At 37.7% G+C, this 24,116-nt stretch overlaps 2 protein-coding genes across 2 annotated transcripts; one reads left to right on the top strand and one right to left on the bottom strand.

Annotated features, from left to right (window-relative positions):
- The first annotated feature begins 391 nt into the window (after positions 1-391).
- On the top strand, positions 392-1,417 carry LOC144370338 (taste receptor type 2 member 3-like). The gene has a single exon (XM_078031084.1). The coding sequence runs from the start codon at positions 467-469 to the stop codon at positions 1,415-1,417; it is 951 nt and encodes a 316-aa protein (XP_077887210.1). The 5' UTR covers positions 392-466.
- A 14,766-nt stretch (positions 1,418-16,183) lies between these two features.
- Positions 16,184-20,950, bottom strand: Prss37 (serine protease 37). The gene is made up of 5 exons (XM_005332461.3): positions 20,917-20,950; positions 19,063-19,204; positions 17,665-17,918; positions 16,958-17,094; positions 16,184-16,412 (listed from the first exon to the last, which is right to left on the bottom strand). The coding sequence occupies exons 1-5, from the start codon at positions 20,948-20,950 to the stop codon at positions 16,266-16,268; spliced, it is 714 nt and encodes a 237-aa protein (XP_005332518.1). The 3' UTR covers positions 16,184-16,265.
- Positions 20,951-24,116: the final 3,166 nt, after the last annotated feature.

The following is a 24,116-nucleotide window of genomic DNA, read 5'->3' on the forward strand; positions in this document are numbered from 1 at the left end:
CCCTTCTGTTTGTATGTCTCTGAGTCCTCCTCATAGGAACTGAGGCTTTTCGTGCTTCTGAGTGATTCTTTTGGCTTCTTTGATGCTTTCTGTGCTGAGTGGCTTCCACCCCTGTGCCCTTTGAAACTGAGTCCACTTTCTCCATATTCTTTGTGACCCGGATGTCTTCCTTCTGGGTGACACTGGACACTACTCTATTTGCATTTCAGCAAAGAGCTGCTGAGTTTAGGTTCATAGATTGAAGTGACAGTGTATGTCATCTTTGAAGAGAGCAGAGCAACCTGACAGAGCCAGAGAGGACTCAGTAAACTGTGCTGTATGGCAGACTAACTTTGGCAGAGACCAGAGACAGGTACAGTGAAGCAAGCTGTAGACATGATAGATTTTCACAAAGAAACTTGAAATCAGCAAGGAAACTATATACATCCACAGAAAGAGCAAAGATCGGGGCTGCCTACTTGCTGAAATGATGGGAGCCGTTGAGGGGGTGTTTCTGGTTCTGATTATCACCCAGTTCATTCTTGGAAATCTGGGGAATGGTTTCATTGGTTTGGTCAATGGCAGAAGCTTGTTCAGGAGCAAGAGAATCTCCTTATCTGACTTCATCATCACCAGCCTGGCCCTCTCCAGGATTGTTCTTCTGTGGATTTTCTTGACTGATGGTGTTTTGATAACATTCTCTTACAAAACTCATGATTCAGGAACAGTAATGCAAATTATTGATATTTTCTGGACATTTACACACCACCTGAGCACATGGCTTATAACCTGCCTTGGTGTCCTTTACTGCCTGAAAATCGCCAATTTCTCCCACCCTGCATTCCTCTGGCTCAAGTGGAGGGTTTCCAGGGTGGTTGTATGGATGCTGTTGGGTACACTGCTTTTGTCATGTTGCAGTACCATGTCTCTGATCAATGAATTTAAGATCAGTTCTGTGCTCCGTGGAATTGATAGCACAGGTAATGTGACTGAGCACTTCAGAGAGAAGAGAAGTGAATATCATCTGATCCACATTCTTGGGAATCTGTGGCACGTCCCTCCCTTAACTGTGTCCCTGACTGCCTATGTTCTGCTCATTCTCTCTCTGCGGAGACACACCTGGCAGATGCAGCAAAATGGCACTAGTTCTAGAGATCCAAGTACTGAGGCCCACGAGAGGGCTACCAGGATCATCCTCTTCTTCCTGCTTCTGTTCCTACTTTATACTCTTTCCTTTATAATTTTGTCATCCAGTTGTCTCCTACCAGTTACTAAGGTGGGTCAGATGATTGGCGATGTAATTAGCATGTTTTATCTTGTTGGCCACTCATTTGTTCTCATTCTGGGGAACAACAAGCTGAAACAGACATTTATGGCAATACTCCCTTGTAAGTCTGGTCATCTGAAGCCTGGGTCTAAGGGACTCTTCTCACCATAGTTAGCAGAGGGTGCCGGGTGGAGCCCTGGCGTACTTTGGCCTGGCTCAAGACTATAGGGCTCTTCCTGAGCCTACCACAGATCTGTTTTGACAATCAGTAGAAGAGAGACACTGCTTTCTTTACCCCTGATTTTACCTGGTACCAAGGGTGAAAGGAAGACTTCTTTTCTGTTTCGGAAGGGGAAAACAGTCTTTAGGACATTTCTGACTTTAGTCCATGTTATCTTGAGTTGGAGAGTCAGTGTCTTATATATTGTTTCTTATCTCTGAAATTAGTGTCAGGTTTCATTCATATAGAAGCAAATACAGAAAGTATCTTCGTAATCTCTAAACTTTCTTTTCCTGGATACAGCTTTTACATTTCTGCTTGAGGAGAAAAACTTTGAAGGGTAGGTTCAAATCTATATTTTGTGGTATGAAAAATCACCCTGAGTGTGATAATATACCAAGGGATCTAACTTCATTCAAAGCCATACGTACTCATCAGCCCTAACCCAGGACAATTTCTGGTGCAACAGTGAGACATTTCCCATCCTACTATGTTTGTTACTGACCTATAAATACTGAAAGTGGTAGTTGATACTTTACCACTAAGCTATGTCTCCAACCGTTTTGATTTTGAAACAAGGTGTTGCAAAGTTCCTGAGGCTAGCCTGGAATTTGTGATCCTCCTGCCTCAGCCACACCATTTGCTGTGATTACAAACCATACTATTCTACCAGCCTCTAGCTCATTTAATAAAAAATGGATGACATTCCACATTGTCAATTAGGAATGTTCATCCAGCTTCCTATTAATTCGTATCCCTCCACCAGTATTTCTCTAATGAAAATAATCTGGTAATAAATATCTTTAGACACATTTTTTTTGTGTGTGTGTATGTGGACTTATTTCTCTAAAATTAGTGTCCAGAAGTGGAATTGCTGGGAGGAAGGGAATATACACTAAAACTGTGAAAATATAATGCCAAATTGCCTTCCAGGTATCCATACCTGCTGGATCAATTTTCAATATTGCTTGGACCAAATTAGATGGTCAGACTTTTTAGCTGTTACCCATCTAATAGGGGAAATCAATCCCCCAATTTACAGATGAAGACATTGAGGATTAAATGTTTTAGGGACTTTCCCTAATAACTGGTAAGTGGCAGACTGGGGATTCTATGTTGGAAATGCCCAACTCTGGAGAAGACATGCCATAATGGACACTGTGCTGTGTGTTCAGAGCATGTCTGGTGATGCTGGCAGATAGTCCGTCCTCTCCCCCTCTAAGTTTCAGCCCTATCCATTAGCTCTTCTTTTTGGGGGAAGAGGGGGTTACTAGGGATTGAATTCAGGGGCACTTGACCAATGAACCATACCCCCAGTCCTATTTTATATTTTATCTTTAGACAGGATCTCACTAAGACTTAGGGCCTCACTTTTGCTGAGCCTTTCTTTGAACTCCATGATCCTTCTGCCTCAGCCTCCCTAGCCTCTAGGATTAGAGGCAAGGACCATGGTGCCTGGCTCTACTTGCTCTTTTTAATCACAGATCACTTTTTCCAAAAGCCAGTCCCTCAGCATCTCTACACAGTTTCCTCAGTTCTGGATATCCATTAATTTATTTCTTTTTGCATTGTGTATATAAGTTGTGCTTTCCTATTATAGAAAATAGAGACTAGGAATAGATAATGTGATGATCAATAATTTTTTTTCCTTTTTTTATTGATTGTTCAAAACATTACAGAGCTCATGATATATCATCTTTCATACATTTGACTCAATTGGGTTTTGAACTCCCATTTCTACCCCAAACGATCAATAATTTTTATAGTATTTTATGTGTCCATTAATGTTAGTCATTGTAGATAAGCTTTTCTTTTTAAATCCTTTTCACATTTATCCATACAGTAAACCTAGTATAAAAACTCAAAAATAAAAAAAACTTTATATTTATGAAAGTTTCCTTGAGCTCTAGATTTACTTTTTAGGACAAAAGTCAGTTGGCTGTTATGATAGGATATTAAGCTCCAATGCTTAGGACCTGGAATGGGATAAAATGGGCATGCAGGGCGCTTGCTTCTGCTCTCAGAAAGAATGCTGCCCTTGAAGAAGCCAGGCCTTCTCCTCCTTGGTCACTTATCTGTCTTGACTCTACTTGTCTATCTCCACAGCCATAGTCAGTTTTGTGTGCCAGGTCTTTGAGTTGGATGGAATTCTAGATATAGAATGTCAGTTTACATTGGTACAGACTTTGTTTTTTTCTTTCCTATGTCCCTGGTGACTAGAACACCACCTAACCCTTAGTAAACATCTGAGGAATATCTTTTAAATGATTGTTTATCAGTGCTAATTAGTCTTACAACTCTGCTGTGTATCATAGATAAAGAAACTGAAACCTAGAGAGGGGCAGTGGCCTGCCCCAGGTTTCACAGAAAGCCTGTAGCAGTGCTGTAATAACCATTGACCAACTTCCTGACTCTTGATCCGGAGCTCTTTCCTTGCCATGGTGCTGCCTTTCTAAAGTTCCAGCTTTTTCCTTCCCGCCTTTGAATCCCATCCCTCTTTCTACATATTTTCTCTGCCTTTCCCCCCCCCCCCCTTGTTTGAACACATTTCTTTTGGTTCAGTTCCAGGGTATCTGGAATCCAAAGGATGATCCTTGATGTACCTGGTACATTTTTTTTCCACTTCTTATCAGATTCTAATCTACTTTCATTTATCGATTCTCTCTAACAGGTGTTTTTTTCTTACCTAAGACTCTGAATTGAGGTGTATGATAGACACATGAGATTGTTATTCATCATCCAGGAGAATAAGGACTGGCTGTGCTGGTGTCACTGTGTGTTGTATGAGGTAAAGGACCATCTTTTGTGTTCTGAGGATGATAATATCCATTCTTCTCAAATAAGAAAGTTCTTCTTGGTTATATTTTTAGCAGTAGTAGAAGTTTCCTTTATGTCATTCCTATTTTGTGTACACATCTTTGTGAGCAATCATGATAATAACATAATAACATTACTAACACTATACTGGGCTTTATTTTATTAGGCAGTTCTTTTTCTTGAGATGGAGTGTTGCTGTGCTGCCCAGGCTGGCCTAGAATTTGCAATCATCTCATCTTGGCCTCCTGAGTAGCTATGATTATAGATATGCACCACCACCCTCAGCTTCAGGCATTCTTATGTATAGTCCATTATCACATTTGATTTTTTTTCAGTCCTGGGGATTGAACCTAGAGTGTTGTGCCACTGAGCTATGTCCCAGCCCGTTCCTTGGCCTCCTGAGTCACTGGGATTACAGGATGACACTGTGCCCTGCTTCTCATTTGATTTTAACAGAAATGAGGATAATTCTATCCTCATTTTATAGGTGACAAACCTGGAAAAATGAATTGCTCAAAATTATCAACTGGCAAATGATATAGATGGAACAGTCCCAGATTTTTTGACTCCAAGTTTTGTGTTCTTTCCTATAAACCTAAGTATTTCATTTTAATATCTGTAAGACTTCATACTAGAATTAGCCTGTGGAATGCTTACTTATGAATATTTTTAAACACATGAAATAGCTAATATTTCAAAACTTTGTATTGGTGGTGGGTCTGTTTGCTAAGATTCAAAATCACTATAGATCAAATATTCTATGATTTGTTTTCTTAAAGATATAACAATAGCCAAGATTGGAATCAACCTAATCCATTAATACCCATAATAGATCAGGTTGCCATAAATATACAAATAAATATACAATGGTATAGTATTCAGCTAAAAGTAGGATAACCCATTATTTGTGAAAAAAGGATGGACCTGCAGGACATTATTCTAAGCAAAATAGGCTAGATACAGAAAGACAAATACTGAATAACCTCACTGACATATGGAATTTAAAAAATTAGACTCAGAAGCAGAAAATAGATGGGTTGCCAGGGAATGGGATTGTGGGGGAAACAGGATGGTATTTATCAAAGGCTATAAAGTTTCCCATAAGGCAGGGTGAATAAGTTCTGAAGATCTAATATACAGTGTAGTGACAGCAGTTATAATACTGTATTATCCACTTGAAATTTGTTAAGAGAATACATCTTAAATGTTCTCATTACCCAAGGGGGAGAAAGGGAGGGTGGAGGGGGGAATATTATGAGGTGATGGATATGTTAATTCACTTGATTGTGGTAATAATTTTACAATGTATACATTTATCAAAACATCTCATTGTACACTATAAATATATACAAATTTTATTTGTCAACTATTCTTCAATAAAGGTGGAAAAAAGCTTGCATTTTCCAGGTAACTTTGGGATTTGATTTCCTTCTTTCTCTATAAATAATTAGCAATGACAGGTGTGAGGCTGCTTTGTGTTTTAGCCAAGAAAACAAATCTAGAGGCAAATCTATGCTCTCGACTTGATTCCTATGTAATTGGATCTTTGTAGTTTGCATTCTTTGCAGCTGATCCATGTGCATGTGTGTGCACACATGTGTGGGAATGCGGATATTAATAACTTTCAGTTATGCCCTGTGATGGTATAACCTAGAGATTTGAAATGTTAAAATGTGACATGAGCCTCACTAAATGATTCAAATAGTACAGAAAGGTAGAAAATGAACAACAATATTTTTACATTTCACTTGCCATTTTTATTCCAGTCGGACAAATCATCTTTTGTTATTACTTTAGTTCTTCTGTTGGTTATTTTCACAACTTAAATAATAAGATTTTACTTCACTTACTTGGTTAAATCAACTTTGAACAGTAGCTTTTGAATCACATTCATGATGGTTTGGGGATTACATCATTTTTCTTCTCCTAAATTTGTTTTATTTATCATTCTCCAGTCGTTAGTTTTATGATTTTAAGTAGTATGTTTTCAACTCTACTTTTTTGAGCCATGATGCCTAATGCTACCAAAGAGTCCTAACAATGCAGAAGGAAGAAATTAGCACACCTAATTAGCACACCTGCACTTCTCTCCAATTCCAGCTTCTGTCTTCTGTTGTATCAGTTGTCGTCCAACGTCATATGGCTTAAGGAGAAAATAAATTTATTGGAAGGATATTAGCTTTCTCGTAGAATAAATGGAATGGCTGGGGAATCAATCTCAGAATGAAAATCAAAACAGGTAAAACAACGGGAAATAGAGCAAGTCACTCTATAGCGACTGGCACTGGCTCCATCAATGATATTTCAGCTGTCAGTATTGTTTTCGTGATGCTGCCACTGCCTTTGCAACTGTCTCTTTGAGTTATCACTCCAAGATTCAAATTTCTGAGTGTTAGTTTTTTGATCCTGGGGTGAGGAAAAGTCTGATTCCCTTTTGACTTCTGAAATATGTATTTAAATTAGGTGCATTAAAATACTCAATCATTGGAGATAGCAACAGAATGGATGCAGCTGATGGTGAACTGAAGTTCAGCTCAAGGAACCCTCAGAAGGTGTGAGGAGGCATTAAAGAGATGAGAAATGAAAATGCAAAGGAAAGCAATATGGCATGTAGAAATAAAAGTTTAAATCTGTGTAAGTGGAGCCCCAGAAGGAGATGGAGAACCAAAAGCAAACAACAGAAGGAATTATATATTTGAGGAATTAATGTACTGAGTTGAAGACAAAAACTCAAGCTTCAAGGGACAAAGGGCACCAAAGAGGACATGTAAACTGGAGAAAACTCATCACACCTTGACACATTATGGAGGAATTTAAAGAATATCAAAGATAAAGGAAATTTTACAAAATTTTCATGAGACATAAGAGATGGAAAATCAGGTTTACCTTTCTCAGCACAATGCAGAAAAACAAAATTTTGTATTACATTTATTCTTACTTTCAAGCATCACCAAGAAGAAAAGTTTAGTAATTTTTTTTCTGGCTAGTAACATATTTTATTTAATTATATATGGAGAGTTAATGATTAAAATTATAGTGAAGGCCCAGTGGGTTATTGATTGGAAGGCAGTGAGCTAATTCTGAAATAGTTGAACAAAAAAAATCTTGAAGCTCTAAATGATTTTGAAAGAGTATGATGTCACACTCAGAAATGTATTAAAGGAGTCAATGTTGCATATAGTTGGAAGTAATTCTGGATATAGTAATTCAGCTTGACCTGATTGCAGCCATATTGAGTCATAACTACCAGGACTGCCCCCAAAATAACCCTGGCTGGTTTTCCCCACATAGTCTCCTGGCATACTATAAATAAACCTTTAAGAGTGGTATGTGAAAACATATGCAACAAAATGAAATTAAACCCCTATCTCTCACCATGCACAAAGCTCAACTCAAAATAGATCAAGGACTTAGAAATAAAACCAGAGACCCTGCATCTAATAGAAGAAAAAGTAGGCCCTAATCTTTATCATGTGGTATTAGGCACCAACTTCCTTAATAAGACTCCTGTGGTGCAATAATTAAAATCAAGAATCAATAAATGAGATGGACTCAAACTAAAAAGTTTCTTCTCAGCAAAAGAAACAATCTGTGAGGTGAATAGAGAACCTACATATTGGGAGCAAATCTTTACCCCTCACACATCAGATAGAGCACTAATCTCTAGGGTATATAAAGAACTCAAGAAGTTAAACACAAAAATAACAAATAACCCAATCAATAAATGGGCCAAGGACCCGAACAAACACTTCTCAGAAGATGATATACAATCAATCAACAAATATATGAAAAATGTTCATCCTGTCTGGCAATTAGAGAAATGCAAATCAAAACCATGCTAAGATTTCATGTCTCTCTGGTCAGAATGGCAGCTATTATGGATACAAACAAGAATAAGTGTTGATGAGGATGTGGGGGAAAACGCACACTCATACATTGCTGGTGGGACTGCAAATTGGTGCAGCCAATATGGAAAGCAGCATGGAGATTCCTTGAAAAATTGGGAATGGAACCACCATTTGATCCAACTATCCCTCTCCTTGGTCAATACCCAAAGAACTTAAAAACAACATGCTACAGGGACACAGCCAGTGCAATTTTATAGCAGCACAATTCACAATAGCTAAACTGTGGAACCAACCTAGATGCCCTTCAACAGATGAATGGTTAAAAAATGTAGCAAATATACACAATGGAATATTACTCAGCAATAAAAGAGAATAAAATCATGGCCTTTGCAAGTAAATGGATGGAGTTAGAGAAGATAATGCAAAGTGAGGTTAGCCAATCCCAAAAAACCAAATGCCAAATGTTTTCTCTGATATAAGAAGACTGATTGATGGTGGGGTAGGGAGAGGGAGCATGAGAGGAATAGATGAACCCTAGATAGGGTAGAGGGGTTGGAGGCAAAGGGAGGGGCATGAGGTTAGAAATAATGGTGGAATGTGATGGACATTATTATCCAAAGTACATGTATGAAGACACGAATTGGTGGGGATATATACCAGAGATATGAAAAATTGTGCTCTATTTATATAATAAGAATTGTAATCCATTCTGCTGTCATATATAAATAAAAAATTAATTTAAAAAAAGAGTGGTATGTGGAGCTCTATGGCCAGACCTGGTGCAGTTGGCCCAAATAATGTGCCTGAAATCTTTAATATTAACTTGAGAAACACCAGATACATTCTGTTGAGATGAAATCACTTTTGTCCTATTATATAATCCCTACTTTTGACCCAAAGCATAAGACTCCTCCTCATGGTCTTACATGCTGTCAGTAAGTCCCCAATAAGATGTACTCTATACTCTTGAGTTTATCTGCTTCTTTTCTTCAATTTCAATGGAATTTTGGGGTTGGTTATCATATACTGAGGCCAGGTTGTTTTGGAATACTGGGGAGGAGGCAGGGAATGTAGCACAAACAAATGCTAGTGCTACAAAATTTGTTTGTTTGCAGCAAAGGAAATAGAAATTAAACATACCAATTGAAAACAAAACAATAGCTCAATGAGAAAGTCAGCAACAGATGAATATCTTTAAAAAAGTTGAAAACTTTGCTTCAGTGTTTTACTTTATAGGAGTTACTAGAATGGCTTCAAGAACCTCTATATTCTATGCAATATTTAGTTATATTGGTGAAATGGACTTTCGAGGGGAAGGCAGCCAGAGACTCATTGGGGGGTTCTTCTGCCCAGAGGAATCCAAGCCACCAGAAATAGCCATCCTAAATTTTAATATCTCAAATAACTAAGCCACCCTAAATCTTTTTTAAAAAAATATTTACTTTTTTAGTTTTAGGTGGACACAATATCTTTATTTTACATTTATGTGGTGCTGAGGATCGAACCCAGTGCCTTGTGCATGCTAGGCGAGCACTCTACCACTGAACCACAACCCCCACAAAAAATCTTTTTTTTTTTGATTAGATCATATTTTTATTCAATATAACAATTTCTGTCTCAGTATGTTTAGACGTTTTGTATTTACTATAATGTTGATCCTGTTGGATTTAAATCAACCATATCTATCTTGTACAAACTCAAACTTCACAATCTTAAGCTCCTATTTTAGGATTGAGTGTGAATTTATGATTTTTAGGAAATTTATGATTTCTGGAAAATAATGGAAGTCTCCATTCCCAACCCTAGCCACCCTAACTCAAGACCCTGAATAACTTTTGCTGATTTCAGGGAAAGCAAAGTGAAAACAAATTTGGGAAATGTACCATATTTGTACTGTCTTACCATAACACCCTGGTATGGATCAGAAAACTCAGAATATGGATCAGAGTCTGCTCCACCTTAGAAACATATTTATAAAAGCGAAGCCCCTGATAGATCTAGTCCACATGGGTTCTTGAACTAGACAAAAGCAAAATGACTCTGGTGGTAAAGATTAAAAAAGGTAAGAGTTAGTAAAGATTAAAAAAGGTAAGAGTTTTATCAAGATTTTATGGAGAAGGCACTCTCACACTGAAGATGGATGTGTTACGTGATATAATATTCCAGGGGACAATTTGGCAATGATTTTGAAATATACGTATATATTTTGATGTAGTAATTATGTCTTTTGTAAATACATCTCTTAAATATGCCTTTTGCAAGTACATCACCTTAACTATCATTTATTCCTCCTGTTGTACTATAACTTTTTGCTCTTTGATTAACAATTCCTTATTTACCCTAAACCCCAGCTTCTGGAAACTACCATACTCCTCTTTTCTTCTATGAGTTCAATTGGTTTAGATTCAACATGTAAGAACATATACTTTTGAGAACATATAATTTTTGTCTTTCTGGGCCTGGATTATTTCACTTATCATGATGCCTTCAGGTTTATCATGTTGCAAATTTTAGAGTTTGGGGGAAAAAATCTTAAATATTTGCACTGGCAAGGAATAATTGAAATATTAAGAAAATATAGTAGAAATGCCAGATAAATATATGATTTTGAAGATGATAAATGTTCTTTTTCAAAAGGGTTCTTTTTTTTTTTTTTTTAGTGCTGGGAATTGAACCCAGGGTCTTGTGCTTATGGGCAACTGCTCTACCATTGAGCTAATTCCTCATCCTTAAAGAAATATATATGTATGTGTATTTATTACATATCTATATATGTATATACACACATATATATATTTATAAAGATATATACATATATGTATATATACATATATGTATACATATATACATATGTATAATCCACATATATAATCCACATATATTATGTATCTCATGTGTGTATGTATATACATATGGCTTCAAGAACCTCTTTTGTGTGTGTTTGTGTCTTTGAGATAGGATCTTGCGATCTTACCTAGGCTGGTCTCAAATTCCTGGACTCAAGTCATCTTCCCATCTCAACATCCTGAGTAACTAGGGTTTAGTCCATGAGGTCAGCTTCATGAAAGAAGGTTCGATTCGTGAGTAAATGCTAGGGAGTTTTGAATTAAAGAGACAAGATTCTAATTACCTTTAAACCAGCTCCAGAATGGCTCCTCCTAGCTCCAGCCTCCAGCCACCTATTGTGGTATCGAGGTTTACTGAAGAGGCTATCAAAAGAGAGAGAACACACCAAGGAGTGAACTTTTATTGGGGAACAAAAAATTCTGGGGAAAATTCCCTCCAATGAAGATTAAAGGGAGCAGCATCCCAAGGTCAGGGGTGACAATTGGGTGTTTGGGGTAGTGTCCAGACACGCCTCCACACAGACAAGTCCTTGGACCTGGGAAAGGATGGGGAAAACTCTGACACAGCTGTGCTTTAGTGCCTCTGGCTCAGCCAGGGAGGTAACTCAAATCACATTCGAGGATGACCTCCCACATATTCCCCCTTTTTTTCTTTTAAAAAGCAGGTGATGATTTACTCTCTGAAGAACTCACCATCCTATAATTACAACACAAAAAAGAATTAACAGCAAAGAGAACAATGCAATAATGTACCAGGCCGAGTGTTTAAGAATGTTTCCAGGGTTAAATACATTTAATTCCTTTAATATCTGATTAAGAAGAAGGATCTGAAAAATCAGCTCTATTATTTTGAATATCTTGGATATGATGATGGAGTTCCAAAAGATCCAAGCTATTATTAGTATTTTGCCAAATATCCAACAAATGGTTTTTAACCTTCTCCCAATCCCAGAGAGAAGCATTGTACTTGGCAGCTGTTACACACATATTTATACTTTGCATGCCATTTAAGCCTTTCTTTAAACTTTAAAGCCAAAAGTTCATTACCTATATTTTTAACAGTCACCTCTAAGGCATTTAACTTAGTCTCAATCCTTTCATCAATATTTGCTTGATTGTGCAGAGCCTTGGAAGTATTTTGGGCTAAATTATTAAGAAATTTTGCATGTTGAATATTTTGAGATAAAGTTATTGAAGCTGTGACTTTGGATGCAATGAAAAAAAACCAAGGCCATAACTCCCACAGTTATAATTCCAATGGCACATCTAGGTCTTGCTAACTGGGATTGGATTTGCTGTAAGACTTGAAAACCAGCATCAGCATTCCATGGCTCTGAAATATTAGCAGGCAATAAAGCAAAAGAAGGCTGATGAAGTACCAGCACTCCTTTTCCTCTATTATATCTAGTAATACAATTTGTTAGGTTACATTTGTTACATGTTAAAACATATCTGTCATCCATCCATTTAACTTTTACATTTCCAATGATTAAAACTTAAGAATTGGACACAGTCTTGTAAGCCATAGCAAGAACCTTCCTAACAGCTCTTGCCAACAAATTTTGGTAAAGGTTTGTCTCTAAAATGTAAGAATTCTGAGGCAGCAATTAAGCACCAAACATCTTTTTGAATACCACCTTCATTGTAGGTCAAAATATTGCTAACAAATCCTGCAGGTGTCATAGCAGAACTTTTTCGTAGTTGTCTTTTATCAATTTTTGGAGACCAGTCTAAAATATACCCACTATCTTTAGACACCTTATGTTGACTGGAAAGGTATTTATATAATCTATACATTTAGGAAAGGTGCCAATCTCAATTGAAGAACTATTAGGACAATGAGGTATTCATGGAGATTTTGCAGAAATGATTGGTTTGTTATGGGAAAGTTCCATTTTGATCACTGATTTAGTATAAGGTTTTAAGTCTCCATAAATAGTATGATTAATTAGTCTAGGTCTCCCAATTGTTGTCTTTTCCTCAAATGATACTCTGAGACAGCCAGCATGTTTATCATGGGACTAAGACAAAGGTAATTGGGCACTGTAGCCAGAATAATTAAATTTAGTCACAGGATTGGGAGTAATATGAATATCTGTAACTCCTCCCATCATGAATGAGTCATTAGTAAACACTGGAGTAGATTCTCCAATCCACACAGCTGGGTGTACCAGGAGTGGATCTGGGAAATATGTCCATTAAGTGTCTGCTCAACTCCCTTTTACCTGACAGCCCAGCAGGGCAATCACTGTAGCTACCATCATCAATGGGGTCTTATTTTTTTCCTAGGAGTCGAATCATTCACAAAGCCTGTGTTGTCAGCTTCTTCACATTTTCCCATGAGATCAGCTTTTCAGCTGGGTCTTACTGGGTCTTCTTCATTCTTCTTCAATATCTCTTTCTTTTGAGTGGAGGCTTCTTCTCCGGGTCGATTTTGAATCTTGGCTCTATCTCCTGTGTATTCAGGCACCCAGATAGGACGGAAAATACTTTCTGGAAAAATACAAGCATGACCTCTGCCCCACATAATCACTGGATCTGGGCCTTTCCATTGACCAGTCTGTAAGTCTTTCCACAAAACTCTGCCTAAAGGGCCTGTTGCTGTGGAAGACATATGTCTCACACCTGCAGTGTGAACTGCGTCACAATTTAAAAAAATTAAAACAAACAAGGCATGATTGAGGCTATTTTGGGGAGTCATTAACGTATTTCCCTCTTTTAATTTTTGTAATTGCAGCTTAATAGATAAATGAGCTCATTCCACAATGGCTTGACCTTGGGGGTTATAAGGAATTCCTGTTTTATGATCAATTTGAAACTCTTGGAAAAATTGTTGAAAAGAAGAGCTTACATAAGCTGGTGCAATATCTATTTTAATCTGTAAAGGGCATCCTAACACAGAAAAGGCTGCTAGGCAATGAGAAATTACATGTTGAGTATTTTCCTTTGTACGTGCTGTGGCAAAAATGAATCTGGAATGTGTATCAACTATTACATGTACATAACATTGTTTACCAAATTGAGGAATATGAGTTACATCCATTTGCCATATTTGATTTGGTTTTAATCCATGGGGACTTACTCCTAATGGCAGAGATGGAGTGTGAATAAAACACTTAGGGCAGTGACTTATAATTTGACGAGCTTGTTCTCTGGTAATATTAAAATTTTTTTATGTAAACTAGAAGCATTTTGATGATGTAAAGAATTGAAGCTTGTGCACAATCATATGGAGACATCTGTTGACAAACAGCTACCAATTTATCAATTTTGTCATTACCTGAAGTACCAGCACCATTTGTTGAAGAGACTATCTTTTCTCCAATGTATGTTTATGGTGCCTTTGTTTATAAGATAACTGTATTTATGTGGGTTTGTCTCTGTGTCTTCTGTTCCATTGGTCTTCATGTCTGTTTTGGTACCAATACCATACTATTTTTGTTTGGTAGCTCTGTGGTATAATTTAAGGTCTGGTATTATGGTGCCCCTGCTTCACTTTTCACAGTAAGGATTGTTTTGGCTATACTGGGCCTCTTATTTTTCCAAATGAATTTCATGAATGCTTTTTCTATTTCTTAGAAGAATATAATTGGAATTTTAATACAAATTGCATTAAATCTGTATAGTGCTTTTTGTAGTATGGCCATTTTGACAATATTAATTCTGCCTATCCATGAATATTGGAGATCTTTCCATCTTCTAAGGTCTTCCTGATTTTTAAGTTCATGCAAATGAACAAAGCAGATTTTGTCATGACACTTGGATGCCAGTGTTTCTTTCCAGTGTCCAGATGAAGGTATGATAGTGATGCTCTCCATAATGAGATCATCCAAGAAACAAACAAAATGAGAAATTGGTGACCTACTGGGCTCTTTTTAAAGAGCATATTCTTTTTATTTAATCTCTGTCCAAGGCAGAATACAATCTCTAACCCCTTGTGGAGACTGGGATTGAGATCTGTGAGATAACGTTAGTGAAGCTTGTCTCTCCATGAGTGAGCACAGCACAACCTGGATGCAGGACCCAGGTATCGAGAAAGGAGCAGAGGAGGGGAGGGATCTGAGTGGAACCATACCTACAGTCGAGCAAAGTGTAGTCTTGATGAGTCAGCCTGTGACTGTGGTCACTGTGTCTGGCCAATAGTACTTAATGAGGTTGCAAAATTTGAGGAAAACAAATTAGAATTATTATTGGTTATTGATTGGGGTGATTTGTCTCTGCCTAAATTATAGGCAGATGGGAGAAGAGGAAAATCCTTCTAGTGTCTGTGACAGCAGTGCCTTTGTGTTCTGTGCTTGAAGACTTGACTTTAGCTCAAGGAGTTTTCAAGTGGATCTAACTTTGTTATATTTGAGTCTTAACCAGGTTGCCAACGTAAATGGAGGCCCTAGGCTCTTTACATTTTCCTCTGACATTCTTCTGTACCTGAATTTGCATTTTTGCAGTGTCAGGGAGCAATGTCAAATGGAGGCTGTTGTATTGAAACTTTTTGGGGGTGGTGGGAAGGGATGGGTGGGAAGTCTCAAGTAGATTTGGATACCATTCTACTGGGTTTAGAATTCTCAGGGAAGCTAATATATATATATATATTTATATTGAAGGTGTTGAAAGTTTTTTATTCCCATTACAGAGAGCAGGTTTATGCCTTTTTTTGTATCTACAAGACATCTTCACCTCACTCTAGAACAGCCTGTCTTCCTTTTTGACTTGATTTATAGTTGTTGATCCTGTTTAAAAGGGTTGTTTTGTACTTTCTACTCTTCTACTGGCTCTCTCTCTGTAGCATGTGGAAATCAATGCAGCCCTGAGATGAAACATGCTATTCATAGGAAAGCAGGGACTTAGCCACATGTGAGAGCTTAAAGTCTGAATGATAAGAGAGAGAGCAGGGAAATAGAAGTCAACATTTCTTTTGATGCCCGTGACTCCCCAATAATGTTGAGGCCAAGAGCACAGAATTTAGAGTCTGACATTTTGGGCTTCTATTCTGGGCTTTGAAATCTATGAGCTATGACTAAAGTTTTAGCCTCAGTTTTCTCATTCGTTAAGGGGGATAAAAGGTAACTCAAGATTTGTTATGAGCGTTTATGAGATGATGAATGTAACCCAGTAGAATGCCATTATTTAAAATGTTTTGGATGTAGGTAGAGACGCAAATAAGAAGACATGGACTACTGGTGTGCTGCATCCATAAGTTTCTATTTGGAGATTTTATTTTGAGTTTAAGCTTGTATAGTCAATGGCAGAGACAATGGGATGCGGAGGGAGAAACAGGCTATCAATTCTCCTCATTTGTGCCTGTCCTTAGTGGTTTTCTCAATCCAGGACACATATTTGTAAACATTAGTATAGATTCCAACATCTCCTCCCATGAAATGTCCAACCTCGATTCCCTGGAGCTTGTTTTTGCAGATGACAGTAGCCACGGCTACCTCCTATCAGAAATCAGAGAGAGAGAGAGAGAGAGAGATGGTCACGCAACTTTCTTCACAGGAACACCATCTTGTTCCCAACTTAGGTGAGCCCTGATGAGAAACAATATGCTGGGTCATGAAAAGAGCACTGAATTGGGGGACACAAAGCTTCAGTCCTTTTTCTAGCTTTGCTGTAACTAGCCTGTGTGATCTTGAAAGTCTGAGAATAGCCTCTCGAGAATTATGTGTGAAATGAGTCAAACCCCATTTTTTTGAACTTGTGAAACCAGTTTCAACTTGTAAAGTTTGATTTTTTTTAAAAAAAAAAGATGCCTATTTTTACCATTCTGAACACCTGGCAATGTATTACAAGCTAGAGGTACTACATAGTGCTCTTTCATGAATATACTCTATAAGGAGAGCACATGATTAAGGAACAATGATGTCTCTGCAGGGGCCTTATCAGATTCTGAAAAAATTAGAAATTAAAAAAGCTGTATTGTGGTTAATTAATTAAGTAGACACATAAAAGTAAATGAAAGTTGAATGTAAAGAAAATTTTTTACCCCAAAAATTCGGCTGAATACTTTCACAAATCTAACACATAAGGAGTTCCGGTGGCTCTTTCCTTGTTCAGTTTTCTTGCAGTCTTTATCAGACATCACAGGAGCCTCCAAGTTCTGCCTTAAGTCTGGGTGTCTGCCTGAGGGAAGAGGTGGTAAAAGAAAACATCCTGTTTATCTCACTCTCTTTAAGTCCCGACTGTCTTTTTGTGGAAAGAAAATGGGAAGAAATGAACCCTGAGCACAGGTATGAGAGTTAATCTTGAGGATTTAAAAGTAGTCTTCATGAATGTTTGAAATGCAGAGTTTTCTTTCCGCTCTGTGTCCAGTCTTGGGGGAAATAAGATGTGACCTGACTCAAGTTCTCAGAGGTGTCCTTCACATGTAAAATGAACATGTGTTGGTAGTCGGGCTGTAGCTTCTCTAATGTGAATTGTGCCTCTGAGAATCAGGAATGGTGGCCTCTGTGCAGAGTCAGATGGCTTGGTGACTGCAGCTGCCAAAACCCTCAAGCAGCAGTGGGGCATTAGATACCCTGGGAGTGGAGGAGAGACTCTGTTCAGGTCACTTTCTGCCAGACCACTCCTGTAGTGTCTTGTTTGGGTCTCGAATCATTATCTCCCCACCTCTCTTCTCACAGCTTTGAGGGCATGTATGTTCCTCTTTAAGGAAAACTGATGACCTTAATTTTCTGTGGGAGGTATACTCACCATTGTTTTCCCGGCTCCAGTCCAAACCTGAGAGCAAGCAGACAGTTCCTGGATGGACATTGCTGGTGGCAAGGGGAAGGAGCTGGACTTTTTGGTTTAAGATGGCAGGCTTAGCCAGCTTAATGAGCATGAGGTCATCCTGTGGAGAGCTGTCACTATGGTTCCAGTATCGGATAATCTGGATAGGATTAATTGTCTGCTCTGTCCCATCTCTGATTCTGCTCTTGAAATTTCCCAGCATCAGTTTCAGATTTCTGGAGAGAAAAAGGATTGGAAGTAATCACTATAATCATCATCGTCATCATCACTAAAATATTGAATGTAACTATATGCCAGGTGCTTTATCTGGATTATCTCATCTAACAGTAAGTCTGTACAGTGGATCCCATGTTTATCCCCATTTTACAGATGAAGTAGTAGAGGCACATAGTAGAAATTTTCTCATGATCATAAAGTCAGTAGTGTAACCCTTAGCCATTATGTCTTAATGTAGTGTCCCTTAATGTAGTAGGGAGAAAAATCATGCATATCTAAGAAAATTTTCTATCCTCTCCAGTGTTTACCTATCCAATTGGCAATTTCCATCTTGGTTGAGATAGGAGAATGGAATGACGCAAGTGTTTAATATTTTCTATTTTCTTCACTAGACCCACTAACAACCCCATTCTTCCCTGTTCAGCACTTTTGGATTCAATTCACGTGTGAATTAAATCAGCGGGCTTCTGATTAGGTCTGATTTGGTCAATAAGAAGAGGAATGGTGAGGTCGACGTGTATATCCTCCCAGCACCCTCCTGCAGCATTGCTGTAGATGGGCTGTGTCCTTTGACAATGGTTACCACTCCTGTCAGAGAATCTCTTCATATGGGGGTCTCTCTGTGCTTTCCTTGAAAATGCTCTTTCCCTTGCCATTTTAGGCATATGGGTGCTCAATGCACTTTTCTAAAATTAATTTTGAGGGCATGGAACTGTAATTAGTATTTTCCTGATATCTTCATCTCTTAGGGCTTAGTTTCCTTTTAAAACTCAATTTACCCAATTTGAGTGCATCATCAATGGACCCTTAATTGATAATATGCATTCATATTTCCAGAAAAATAATTGCAAAAACTGATTGTAGATTGGAGAATTATAACATGTAGCACAGGGTCTCTCAATGGCACTATGAAAATTTTTGGCTGAACATTTTGGGGCACTCTGCTGTGCACGATAGGAGTTCAGCAGAATCCTTGCTCTGGCCTCTCCCTTCTAGATGCCTTGTCTTGCTTCCTGACTTTGATAACCAAAAATATCTTCAGATACTACCAAATGTGCCCTGGGGTGAAAAATGCTTCTATTGAGAATCACTGATGTAGAATAATAGTCCCTGTTTCAGGGGATGAGGATGCCCAATACTCACGGTAAGTAGCAATGAGCTGGGGCCAATACCCAGCTGGTTTTGATGAGGACACCCACACAGGGATTGAAGTGAGACTTGAGGTATACCAAATAGGGAGCAGGATCTTCTTTTTGCACAGATGAGTGAGCAGAGAAAAATGTCCCTGAGAAAATAATTAATATTCTTAATTATAAATAAGGAAAAAATAAGATGATAATTTCCCGGTTATGGAACATAGATGATTTTTAAATAAGAATGGAATAGGCAGGAAATGTGACTATATTGGACAATTTTTAAAATAAAAACTAAATCAAAATGGCATATCATTATCTCTAACATTCAGAATAATAATTTTTTGGCTAATATTAATAATATTTAAGAAAGACTAACAAGAAAGACTCACTTAATGCTTACACTACAAATGGACTTTATCTTCTTAAAAAGCAATTCAGAAATAGGCTTCTGGAATCGCAAATTGTTCATAACATGTGACTTAATAATTTCAATTCCATTTTAAAGAGATAATGAGATAATCTTTGTCTAAATATTATAAATAAGTGTGAGCTCATTTTAGCACTATTTATAATAGCTAAATATCATAAACATAAATGTCTAATGCAATAATGTTGGACATTAAAATAAAGAAGCATATGGGGGGTGCCGAGATTGTGGCTCAGGGATAGCATGCTTGCCTGAAATGTGTGAGGCACTGGGTTTGATCCTCAGCACCATATATAAATAAATAAATAAATAAATAAAGGTCCATTGACAACTAAAAAAATATTTTTTTTAAAAATAAAGCATATGCACAAGTGGAATATCACATATATTAAAATTAAATTTATAAAATTAAATGACATTTAATTTAAAATAACAATAAAATCATATATAATTGTCTAAAATCACCAAACAAGAAATAAACCATTCAAATGCAAAAAAAAAGTCTGTGAGTAAATTCAAAGTATTAGCATGTGTTGACTGAGAGGTGGGATAATGTCTATTTTTTTTATACTTCAAAAATTCCCAAATTTTCTAATTTGGACATATGATAACTTTATAAGTCATTTTAAAAATCCCTAGATTATAAAGGGGAGAAAGACTCATTTTAATATCAGAAATGAATGTCTTGGCTACTATCAGTACTTCTGTTGATCCTCCCAATCAATCAGTACTTCTGTTGATCCTCCCAGTGGGCCTCTACCTCACTATACCCTTCTTTGTGTGATCATGACATTAGAAACCCCAAGGGAAAAAAGGGTGAATTATTAATAAAGGCAAGATAAGTTGAATTCTACAAGTCAGTCTGTGGATTTATTTAATCTTCCCAACTCTATAATGTAGGTTGATACCTCCATTTGACTGAAAAAACTGAAGCACAGATGGATTCATTGACTTGCCCAATCCCACACAGCTAGTATGTGATACAACCTGAGAAATGCCTCACCAGCAAATTCTCCAATCTGAAAAACTTCACAGAAGGCAGGCCCCTGATATTAGATCTCTTGTTCTTACCTTTTTCACTCTTTGCATTTTAAAGTTTCAGGAAAGATGAAATAGAGGTAAAAAATGAGTTCTCTGTCTTTAATATTGAGACTTGCCCAGAGATTAACGAAGCTTATGTTTTGGAATAACCAAGTGGGGAATGCTCACTGTTGAGGATTCTCCAAGCAGGTTTGTGCCACAACCTACTCCATAGCTTAGCACTAGAAGGGTATGCTCAGTCTGTCCTGAGAGTTTGGATGGGCTAGACCCTAATTCTGCTCATGACAGTATTTCTTGGCTCTTCTGCACCCTTCACACATGCTGCCACTGCCTTACCCCATCCTATATTAATCTATGGCTTATAGGGCAGAGTAGAACGTTTTAAATACATACCAGCAAGGACACTCAAATAGAAAATAAGTTCCATGATGGTCCAGTTCTTTCCCTGTGAGATCTGGAAGATCAGCAGAGTATAGAATCCTCAGCTCAGTTGTCCACAGACTTAGTGGGTGTTGTCAGGCCTGGAGGCCCTCCGTGGGACTGGAAAGCAGTGCTGGGCATAAACAAGGGAGGAAGATGGCTTCAGGCAGACCTATGGAAACCCTTCTGCTCCAGGAGATTGGAGGAGGAGGATCTGTCTCTATTGGGGCCTTTCAGGAAAGGAAAAACAGCTTAATTCCTTAAATTGCTGGATCCAGTTTCCTCTATTTGCTACTCCTCGGAAAAGCCATCCACTTAACAGTATTTCAGCTGTCTGTGGAAAGGGGAGCTCTAGTTTCAGGACTTAGCTCTTCTACAGAGTTTCTGAGGCCAGGGCTCCGAGGAATAGGATCCTCCACCTTAGCTCAGGGAGACAGGGTCCCTGATGTTTGCCTTGAACTCCTCAATGGTAACTTATATTTTCCTTGGCCCCTCCCATCTTTGTTACACTAGTTTCATATTTCCCTTTGGGTACTGTTTCATCACTCAGATATTATCACTAATTTGGTTTTTGCTGTCTTGATCACCAGTTTGGGGCTAAGGAAAGTAGGAAATGAAAAGCATATAGAATAGTTGTTTTGACAGTTGAGGAATGGTATCCATTCTAGATGACATAGATCTAAGATTTAATGTATGTTGGAGTCAATTCAGAAGGTAGTACCTCGGAATGCTTTTTATGTAACTAAAAGCTTTCTCAGTTAATAATAGACTCCTATAGCCATCTTTGCACAACTGGGAGCACACTAACAGGGGAAAGAGTAGTAACAAATAGCAGCTAATAGTTACTGAGCACTTACTGAACCCCAAGCACCCAACTAGTTATTTATAGACTTGTCAGTGGTTAGTTTATTTCAAGTTAGTCTGAGGTGTGAAATTAATTACACTTTATATCAGTTGAAACCTTTAAAATTTTTTTTCTTTATGTTTTTATTAGTGCATCATTGTTACATGTAGTAGTGGAGTTCACTGTGAAATGTACATATATGCATATAACATAATCTATTCCAATTAATTCCTCAGTATTCCCCCTTACTCTGCTTCTCCCTTCCCTTGTTCCCTTAGCTTTACTCTTCTGGACTTCCTTCTAAATATTTGCATGTCTATTTTTTTCATTGATGCATTATAATTCTACATAAAAGTGGAATTTTTTGTGGTGTATTCATACATGAGTATAGCATAATTTGGTCAATTTTATTCCTGAGATCGTCTCCTTCTCCTGTCCTCCCTTATCCCTTGTTCTGCTGCTTCTCCTCTACTGATCTCCCTTCCATTTTCATGAGACCCCCTGCCACCTATAATTCCCTACTTCTGTCTAGCTTCTGCACATGAGGGAAAACATCCTTGACTTTCTGAGTCTGGCTTATTTCCCTTACCATAATGTTCTTCAGTTCCATCCATTTACCTGCAAATGACATAATTTTCTTCTTTTTTGGGGGGGTACCAGGGATTGAACTATGGGCATTCAGTCACTGAGCCACATCCCCAGCCCTATTTTGATTTTATTTAGAAACAGAGTCTTACTGAATTGTTTAGTGCCTTGCTTTTGCTGAGGCTGGTTTTGAACTCACCATCCTTCTGCCTTAGTCTCCCCAGCTGCTGGGATTATAGATATGCACCACTGTATCCAGCTCATAATTTCCTTCTTTATGGCTGAGTAGAACTCCATTATAGATATTAGACCACTTTTTCTTTACCCATTTATCTGTTGATGGATACCTAGGTTGATTCCATAACTTGCTTATTGTAAATGTGCTGCTATAAACACTGGAATCCATGTATCATTATGTATGCTGATTTAAATTCTTTTGGATAAATATTAACCAGTAGGATAACTGGGTCATATGATGGTTTTATTTTGAGGACTCTCTGTACTGCTTTCCACAGTGATTGTACTAATTTTCAGTCCTACAAACAATATGTAAATGTTCCTTTCTCTCTACATCCTTGCCAGCATTTATTATTATTTATATACTTGATGGTTGTCATTTTAACTGGGGTGAGATGTAATCTCAGTGTAATTAGCATTTCTCTGATTACTAATGATGGTGAATGTTTTCTCACATGTTCATTGGCCATTTACATTTCTTCTTTTGAGAAATGTCTGTTTAGTTCATCTATTGATTGGGTTATTTGTTTTCTCGATGTTAAGATTTTTGAATTCTTTACATAACTGAATATTAACATCACTTTGTTCTTGTTAGGGTTTATGTAAGAGAATCCAATAACCCGACCAGTCTTCCACCCAAAAAGTCCATGGAGATTTGGCTTGGGGTTGTGCTTGCCTCCCTCTTCCATAGTGTGGCACTGGGCATACTTCTGAACAAAAATCTTGCCTTTCTCAATATTATCCATTTAATTCCCTCTTTTGTTTCTAACACAATGAAGGTTTTTTCCCTTAAGATCCAGATGTACCTCTCTCCCTCTCTAAACCTTCTTTTATCCACAATCTGTTGCAATGTCACAACAACCTTAGAAAGAGGAGATAGGTCTGGGCTGGTCCTGCTTTTTTCTGATCTGTGGACGGCAGAACTGAAACTGAATTTAAGTGATTTCCCCAAAGTCACACATATAGCAAACTATAAATAGAAGCTAGGTCTTGTTATTAGATGCTCACAGTTTTTCAACCATAGTCAAACTGCATGGGTCTTATAAAACTGTATAGTTCCTCATGCACACTCCCAAAGTATGGAATGAAAACCAGGCATGGCACATACTGTTCTGAACTTCACAACAAATGTACAGGTGTATTTGGAAGTAGGGCTAGTTTATGAAATTTAAAGCAGGGTGGAATTTTTAAAATTTTGGGAAGAAGTGGGATTAATGAAAACAGGTGAAAAGTTGAGAAAGTGATTGACTTCACTCTGAGGCTGTTTTCCCAGGTTGAAAGGGAGATTATGGGTCATATTGTGAAAATTCATGGCTTGGTTTGGGAGTCTGAAGGCTAAGTACAGAAAAGCAGCATTACTATTTAGAAAGAGATGGCTTTAAGCCAACAAATTCTCAGAAGATGTTGGCAATGGCACATATTCTATGCTCTCAGATAGGTATAGCTATCCCAGAACTCTGCTTTGTCTCTCTGCCAATATTGCACTGTCTTGATTATTCTGACTATA

Source organism: Ictidomys tridecemlineatus, chromosome 2, assembly GCF_052094955.1.
Source record: "Ictidomys tridecemlineatus isolate mIctTri1 chromosome 2, mIctTri1.hap1, whole genome shotgun sequence".
In the NCBI taxonomy this organism is placed as follows: domain Eukaryota; kingdom Metazoa; phylum Chordata; class Mammalia; order Rodentia; family Sciuridae; genus Ictidomys; species Ictidomys tridecemlineatus.

What these genes read in the sequence shown, in the direction of transcription:
- Prss37 (XM_005332461.3), bottom strand. Translation starts at nt 20,950, where the DNA reads ATGGAACTTATTTTCTATTTGAGTGTCCTTGCTG. An exon ending in CCAGCTCATTGCTACTTACC is followed by an intron (nt 17,919 to 19,062) that starts GTGAGTATTGGG and finishes TTTTCTCTCCAG; the next exon opens with AAATCTGAAACTGATGCTGG. An exon ending in CTGGAGCCGGGAAAACAATG is followed by an intron (nt 17,095 to 17,664) that starts GTGAGTATACCT and finishes CTCTTCCCTCAG; the next exon opens with GCAGACACCCAGACTTAAGG.
- LOC144370338 (XM_078031084.1), top strand. Translation starts at nt 467, where the DNA reads ATGATGGGAGCCGTTGAGGGGGTGTTTCTGGTTCTGATTATCACCCAG.